General features: G+C 53.1%; 1 protein-coding gene across 1 annotated transcript in view; it reads right to left on the bottom strand.

Moving 5' to 3' along the window:
* Positions 1-7,076: 7,076 nt before the first annotated feature.
* FAAP100 (Fanconi anemia core complex associated protein 100) overlaps positions 7,077-8,492 on the bottom strand; it is a 12,412-nt gene continuing 10,996 nt past the window's right edge. The window contains exons 10-11 of the mRNA XM_018568223.1: positions 8,083-8,166; positions 7,077-7,267 (exon numbers count right to left, since the gene is read on the bottom strand). Coding sequence (XP_018423725.1) covers positions 7,136-7,267; positions 8,083-8,166 — 216 coding nt within the window. The 3' untranslated portion in view covers positions 7,077-7,135. The remainder of the gene's footprint in view (positions 7,268-8,082; positions 8,167-8,492) is intronic.

The raw sequence follows: 8,492 nt of genomic DNA, 5'->3' as shown, positions 1-8,492 counted from the left end.
AAAATGTTGTGGCCAGCCCCCCCCCCCCTTCCCACTCCAATCAATTGCAATATTCCCCTTCCCTTTGTGACGTGTAGATGTAAGGCAGGGTATGCCCCTGCCAGAACTGATAGGGCCAGGATGGGGGTGGGGTGGGTGTCAGTTTGGCACAGGCTTGCGCAAACTCGGACCAAGCCCCTGCACCCTACTGACGCCTACTTGGTGTATTGAACGGTGAAAATACTATAAAGACGTGGACGCGTTGCCTCCTAAAAGCTGCTCGGACCACCAATAAACATTATCAGACTTGAGAGGACAACAGTCACCTACCAGGCCTGGAGGTGGACCCTACTGTGTCTTCCATGGATGGTGTGGGCTGACCAGGGTACTGAGACAGACAAAGGAAACCTGATCTTCACCAGGGAAACCCTCGTGGGGCCTTGGTCTTCTGAGGTAGACTCACCAAGGGAGAAAACCCAAGGGTTGCCCCCACTGGAAACAGATGAGGGTGAGCAGGAACTGAAGGCAAAGTTCCAAATCATCGGGCAGGTATGGAGGTCAGAGCAGGTTGAGGTTATCATGGACAAAGGACGGTCAGAAAGTCAGCAGGACTCCGGGGTGAGGATATCGGGATCTGGTACCAGACACAGGAATACCGGATACAGAGTGACACCAGGGCTCCGGAACACTAGAAACCTTTTCATTCAGGTATCCTGCTCAGCACTTCCTTATAGCACCTTGGGTGGTTGGTCTCAGGTGTGTCTTGGAAGCACCAAAAGACTATTATCTATAACCACTAGATGGCACAGGAGCACACGAGGAACACTGGAGGGTTTTATTAGACACTACTAGATGGCACATGTCTGTGGAACAATCCAGATCAAAAGTCTGGCGAGGCTGCAGGACTTGGAACAGAGAAAGCATGAAAACATATTACCTAATGATCTTCCCAGAGCATATGCTGCAAGACTGATTTCATCAACAACTGGTTAGAGGAAAGAACTTAGTCTGGTGGTGCGTGGGGAGCGCTCCCTTTATTGGGTGCTCAGTGGGGAGCGCTCCCTTTATTGGGTGCTCAGTGGGGAGCGCTCCCTTTATTGGGTGCTCAGTAGGGAGCGCTCACTTAGTTGGGTGGTCAGTACCCCCTTAGTTGGGTGCTCAGTGGCGAGCGCTCCCTTAGTTGGGCGCTCAGTGGTGAGCGCTCCCTTAGTTGGGCGCTCAGTGGCGAGCGCTCCCTTAGTTGGGCGCTCAGTGGCGAGCCCTCCCTTAGTTGGGCGGTCAGTGGCGAGCGCTCCCTTAGTTGGGTGCTCAACGGCGAGCGCTTTTTTAGTTGGGTGCTCAGTGGCGAGCGCTCCTTTAGTTGGCCGCTCAGTGGCGAGCGCTCCTTTAGTTGGGCGCTCAGTGGCGAGCGCTCCCTTAGTCGGGCGCTCAGTGGCGAGCGCTCCCTTAGTCGGGCGCTCAGTGGCGAGCGCTCCCTTAGTCGGGCGCTCAGTGGCGAGCGCTCCCTTAGTCGGGCGCTCAGTGGCGAGCGCTCCCTTAGTCGGGCGCTCAGTGGCGAGCGCTCCCTTAGTCGGGCGCTCAGTGGCGAGCGCTCCCTTAGTCGGGCGCTCAGTGGCGAGCGCTCCCTTAGTCGGGCGCTCAGTGGCGAGCGCTCCCTTAGTCGGGCGCTCAGTGGCGAGCGCTCCCTTAGTCGGGCGCTCAGTGGCGAGCGCTCCCTTAGTCGGGCGCTCAGTGGCGAGCGCTCCCTTAGTCGGGCGCTCAGTGGCGAGCGCTCCCTTAGTCGGGCGCTCAGTGGCGAGCGCTCCCTTAGTCGGGCGCTCAGTGGCGAGCGCTCCCTTAGTCGGGCGCTCAGTGGCGAGCGCTCCCTTAGTCGGGCGCTCAGTGGCGAGCGCTCCCTTAGTCGGGCGCTCAGTGGCGAGCGCTCCCTTAGTCGGGCGCTCAGTGGCGAGCGCTCCCTTAGTCGGGCGCTCAGTGGCGAGCGCTCCCTTAGTCGGGCGCTCAGTGGCGAGCGCTCCCTTAGTCGGGCGCTCAGTGGCGAGCGCTCCCTTAGTCGGGCGCTCAGTGGCGAGCGCTCCCTTAGTCGGGCGCTCAGTGGCGAGCGCTCCCTTAGTCGGGCGCTCAGTGGCGAGCGCTCCCTTAGTCGGGCGCTCAGTGGCGAGCGCTCCCTTAGTCGGGCGCTCAGTGGCGAGCGCTCCCTTAGTCGGGCGCTCAGTGGCGAGCGCTCCCTTAGTCGGGCGCTCAGTGGCGAGCGCTCCCTTAGTCGGGCGCTCAGTGGCGAGCGCTCCCTTAGTCGGGCGCTCAGTGGCGAGCGCTCCCTTAGTCGGGCGCTCAGTGGCGAGCGCTCCCTTAGTCGGGCGCTCAGTGGCGAGCGCTCCCTTAGTCGGGCGCTCAGTGGCGAGCGCTCCCTTAGTCGGGCGCTCAGTGGCGAGCGCTCCCTTAGTCGGGCGCTCAGTGGCGAGCGCTCCCTTAGTCGGGCGCTCAGTGGCGAGCGCTCCCTTAGTCGGGCGCTCAGTGGCGAGCGCTCCCTTAGTTGGCCGCTCAGTGGCGAGCGCTCCTTTAGTTGGGCGCTCAGTGGCGAGCGCTCCCTTAGTTTGTCGCTCAGTGGCGAGCGCTCCCTTAGTCGGGCGCTCAGTGGTGAGCGCTCCTTTAGGTCGGGCGCTCAGTGGCGAGCGCTCCCTTAGTACTTGCCCCTATTTTCCTTCAGTTCATTTCCTGGAAATGCCGCACACAGCCTTCAATTTCCTGCCGACCCGATCAGAATATAGAAACAAATCAGATGATCCTTTTGGGTCCAGGAGGGTTAATACCAGAAGGCGGCACGTGGCCCTGCGACTGATACACGACTACATGATATTTCACAGCCGAAATTGACAATCTGGGTCAGAATGGAGTACAAGCGGCCTGGAAACAAAGACACGATTTATAATACACGCTACAGAAGGACGCCTCCAGACATAACGCTAATAAGAACAAAGACGAATATTGTCTCCACGCCGGAGAAAAACAACCAAACACAAAACATCAGCAGATTTCCCCGGGACAGCCATAGATTTCACTCTTATGGATTAAAAAGCAGGCTGTGTATGTGCCGATTGCTGCGAACGTGCCGTGGAAAGAGATCATCCCGTGGTGATTAAAGCTGAACTCCAGACAAGCAGCTGAATGCATTAACAGGAGGCGTTCCGCCTGTCAAAAGGATTTGTAATTCTGGTTTGTGTCAGCCAGAGAGCAAAGCCAGATCCCCAGCTTCCACATCTGCAGCACAGCCTGGATAAAAAAAACACCCCCCCCCCCTAGCTGCTGATTGGGCAGCGAAGGTACATCGTTACACAGATTAATCATCATTACTCTGCTCTTTCCTCCTGTCAGCATATATGTACTGCAGCAAAGACTGATTGGTCCTAGGAGCTTCCTCTCTTCCTCCCCCAATCAGAGCCCCACTGTGTACAGAGATATAGGAGTCCAACAGCAAGACCAATTCAAATACTAATCGCATTTTAAAATATAGATATATATGAATGACTACTTCTAAAGCATTTTTTAATTGTGAGCAGGACGGTTTTTTTTTCTATTGCAAGAGTGTATTTATATATTGTTCGCAGAGCCATTCACTTTCTGAACATCTGACTTTTATCAGTGGCTCTTCATTATGGCCACTAGATGGAGCCAAGGAGCACTGGAATTTTCTACGCTCCTCGGCTCCATCTAGTGGCCATAAAGAAAAGCGAATGTAAAAGTTCAATGTTCGCAAAGTGAGCGGCTCTGCGAGCGTTATATAAATGAACCCCTGTGTCTCTTCTCCAATATAGGCTTCTTGCCATCCTGGTCGCATTCTTCTGAGTAAACTGACATGCGCAGCTCAGGGTACAATTCCGGCATAATGCCCTCGCACACATGGGGCGGGAGTTACGTCATCCCAGGCAGGGCCATCTTTCATATTGATTGGACCCTGGGCAAACATTTTCTTGGGCCCCCACACCAGCCCCATAAGAGGGAGACGTGACCTCGTAAGAGACGTGATCCCGCCCGAGACGTCCCGGTACACGACAGGGGCGGAGCAACAGTATGCGATTCCGATCACATAGTACACAGAACGTTGGCGCATGTGAATCTTTTGTGGGCTCAAGAGGCAGCTGCTTTGGGCCCCACAACAACGACTGGGCATGGGGCAACTGCCCCTTTTGCCCCTCATTAAAGAAGGCCCTGATCCCAGGCCGGCCAATCAAGATGGCTGAAGAAGCTGAACCCAGAAGAATCCAAGTAGGAGGATGTCAGCGTTGGTGAGGGAGCCAACACAACATTACGATACTCCCCTCCATTCCATTCATGAGTGCAACAACTGGTCATTTCTTATTATGATCTAAGAGTCCAGCAACTCTAACCTCAGTGCAATCATCATACGAGTCATGTTACAGCCGTGTCCTCTCCCTCGCACACATGCGGCAGCTGAACCTTCCAGAGGGGTACGGCCGCAGTCCAGGAATGAATGGGGCCATCTATACATTTCACTTGTGTATTTGGCCATCGTGCTGAAATTCCTCTTTATAAAATCCCGCAATCAGATTGTCGGATGGAACTCGAAAACTGATGACTGTTGGCTGCTAACAACACACACAAGAGCCCCGTCTATGAAATGTCAGCTCTTGGTGACCTGCACTTGAAAACTTTTTGGGCAGCAGGAACCCGATTCGCATTGGTTGCTACAAGTGAGATGCATGCAGCTTAAAGCAGAACTCTGGGGACATTGTACAAAGGAGAACTATGAGGCGAGTGAAAATCACTCCTCATAGTTGGAGCCGACGTGTGACAACGAAACTGTCACACGTCGGCTCAATAGATCGGGAAGTGAGGGAACACATACCGTCGCTCGCTCACTTCTCGATCATCTCCGACTGTCACTCACGGCTCCCCGCAGGGATTCCCACTCTCCCCGATCCTCCAGCGCTGACCGGCGGAACGGACGGGGGAGGGGGCGGGCTCAGCTGGCTCTGCCTCTAGATAGGCAGAGCACACTGTCACTCACGCAGCTGGGTAGATCTAGACAGTTATGCGGCGGTCTTAGTATATAGTGAGCCGTAGCTTGCAATATACTGAGCTTTGGGTGACGGGAGGACGCTAGTTTATGTCCTCCCATTACCCTTAGGAGAACTATGGGGAAAACCACTTACCCCATAGTTCTCTTTTAAGCCTTGCAGTGGGGCTAACACGGCACTTCAAGGGTTAAGTGCTTCCTCTGGTCTAATTCTAGTTCTCACCCGATCCTGGTAGCTGGCTGGCCGTTACAGTGCTCCCTCCAGCCTGTCTCTTCCTTCGCTACAGCAATGGTATACCATGCCACGTTGTCCTCATGTCCTATACACCGCGTATAGAATGTGATGACTTGACAGGGCGCCACAGGAGCTGGAGCATGCTGTGATAAGACGGCCTGAGGCACTCTGGTACGGTACCAGGCTTGGGAGACGGGTCCCTAAAAAACTGAGGCCCTGGATTTTGCTAGGTTTGGTTTGTGGTTGTCCTGCAGCAGGGATAACAGAAGGGGGACATAAACGGCACAGCGCCAGCCTCAGTATGGAGACGTGAAGGTGGACAGGACGGGTATTGTGTATGACATGGACGGCGGGCCCCTGAAACAAGCAGGAAGAGAGGTGAGCAGTAAAAGGAAAGATGGCGCTGGCTTTGGGGGGGGCTTACCCGTGTTCTAGACTGCCGGAGGAGGTGAAGCACATTGACCGCGCCGGCACATTCAGACAATCACCACAAATAATGAATTTCGGTTATCACACTTTTTTTTTTTTTTTTCTGTGTTCCACTTTAAATTGAAGATAATTCATGTTACAGAAAAACAAACACAAAAAAAGTTGCCCAATATCTCAGTTTCTACACATTTTTAAACATTTCATTGTTAGTTCTGAGTAATTGTAGAAAGCTGTAAACAATGCGACACCCAACAAATTCCATTGCGAGCGCTTCTAAACCTCATCCCGGCATAACGCAACAAGACCGGCCATACGACGGAGACACTTTAATACGATTCCATCGCTGCTCTTACCTTGTAATATAAACTTTTCCTTAAAATCTTAATCTGCCTATATTTTGCCTTTTCTGCCCCCCCCCCATCTCATTACATATCTTATTTTAGATCCAGTGATGTCATCACTGGGTCTCTAGGCTTCCCATTGCAATGCAGGCAGATGGAGGGGTTGGCAGGGTGGTGTACACGGCCTCCTGAAAATATCACAGCACCCTGGCCTTAGTACTTTTCTCAAGAGCCCCAAGTCCTGGTGCAAGCAGTGGGCGGGCTCCTGGGAGGAGTTATGCAAATATCAGACTGCTCTGGAGGAATGGGCGTTCCTAGGGAGGCTGTATTTGCATACAGACCACATGTGATGCGGAGCGCCCATGATTGAAAGAACTGAAATCTCACCTTTGGGGGTGAGGTCAGTCTGGCTTTATGGGCTTGCCACATATGTTGGTTCTTTTTTCCATCCAACATATGTGGCAATCTCTGAGCTGTCTCCGCCCACTTTGCAATGCTCCCTTCTCCTTGTGTATATATTTAGTTGTGATCAGTTTACATACCCCGGGCAGAGTTTGTAAAGTGTAAAAAGTATGAAGAACACTGCACCCACACCCTGAACCGGGTCATCCTCGTGGAAGATTGGATGCTGAACACCAGCAGGAGCCCATCTTATGCACCATAGGGTGCAAAAATCCAAAAGAAAAGACAGGCCCCACCTCCGCCTCTATCAGTAATGATGACGCTGGTCCCGGGCCCTCTCCTGCTGCCGGGGACAAGTGCTGTCAATCAAATTAGTCTCCTATTGAACAATGTGGTCAAACAGCAATGGAGGGGGTGACCATGCAAGCTAGCATCTACAGCCGTGATGGAATTGGGACATAGTGCTACATGTGCTTTATCCCTTGAGGGACAGAATGAGCAGAGGATGCCTATGGCAAAACTCTACAACGTGAAATAGATCGGAGAGGACAGGCCGTCTAAATGCTATACAACAAGTATACCGGTGCAGCTAGACTGTGCTTTGGCATTACAGATCCGGAGTGACTCCCTTTCTGACCCCCGCCATGTATCCGCTCCCAAACTATTGGTACTAACAGGACTTCCACCTGGACTGTAGAAGAGACAACCTCGGGACGGTCATATGAAGAACAGGCCGGGGTCTCGGAGCTCTCTATAGATATGGAGGAGTCTCTCGGCGGCTGTACTGGAGATGATATCCTCGTCTACTTGCAGGCGCTCCTTCAGGGTCTTCAGTTCTTTCAGAAATGGCTGAATACAAAGACAGGAAAAAAAATAAAACCCGACATCAGAAACAGAACGTAATTACCAACCCGCAACTGGGAGGTCAGACTTTGCTTGGACTTCCCATGACAGGTACTTGCTGCAGGTCGGTAACTCAAGAGTGTATAAAAGCCAGACAACGGGTATTTTCAGGAGGACAGGAAGCGCACATTTATCTCAGAACAAGTCTCCTTTCAAAGAGAACTATGAGGTGAATGCTTTCCACTCACCTCATAGTTCTAGCCGACCTGCGACAATGAGACTGTCACAGGTCGGCTCAGTAGATCGGGAGGTGAGCGAACACATACCGGCGTTCGCTCACCTCTCGATCCTGTCACGGCTCTCTGCCGTGACAGGGGAGGGGCTGGATTCCCCCCGCGCGCTCCTGTCACGTCTCCGTCCGCTGACAGGGGAGGGGCTGGATCCCCCCCTCCGATCCGCCAGCGCTGACTGGCGGAACGGACGGGGGAGGGGGCGGGTACAGCTGGCTCTGCCTCTAGATAGGCAGAGCCAGCTGTCACTCACGCAGCTGGGCGGATCCAGACATAATTGTCGGGATCCGTCCCGGCTGCGGAGCCTCAGTATACCGCGAGCTGTAGCTCCCTATATACTGAGCTTAGGGTGACGGGAGGATGCTAGTTTGTGTCCTCCCGTTACCCTAAGGAGTACTATGGGGAAAAGCCCTGACCCCATAGTTCTCCTTTAACTCTGCTGCTGTCAACAGCTATTGATACAAATGTGTTCCGTCTGAAAGTACAACCATTGTGTCACGTGCACTTCAACAGCAGGGGAGAGCCACCTACCTCCTGAGCACTAAACTGCCGCTGGACCTTCCCCAAATCTACGTTCGGGGTGTGACCGCCATCTTTGTTTCGCTGAAGTAAGATCTGGGGAATGAAACCAGAAATCACACTTAAAAGGGAACTCCAACTGTTTTTAGCACAAAGGAAAGATTTAATAAATACCGGTTTATGTCTTTTTCTGGAGTCCATTTTGCTTTCGATGTCACCAGATTCCTAAATATCATATATTTCATTTAAAGTAGTATTAAGGTGCGGGCATTTTTTACCTTAAAAGGAGAACTATGAGGGGAGTGCTTTTCACTCACCTCATAGTTCTAGCCGACCTGTGACAATGAGACTGTCACAGGTCGGCTCAGTAGATCGGGAGGTGAGAGAACACATACCGGCGTTCGCTCACCTCTCGATCCTGT

This window comes from Nanorana parkeri, unplaced genomic scaffold, assembly GCF_000935625.1.
Source record: "Nanorana parkeri isolate BGI_ZX_2015 unplaced genomic scaffold, ASM93562v1 scaffold1157, whole genome shotgun sequence".
Taxonomy (NCBI): Eukaryota; Metazoa; Chordata; class Amphibia; order Anura; family Dicroglossidae; genus Nanorana; species Nanorana parkeri.
The sequence above is the reverse complement of the archived record's forward strand: the minus strand, read 5'-3'. Positions and strand labels throughout refer to the sequence as shown.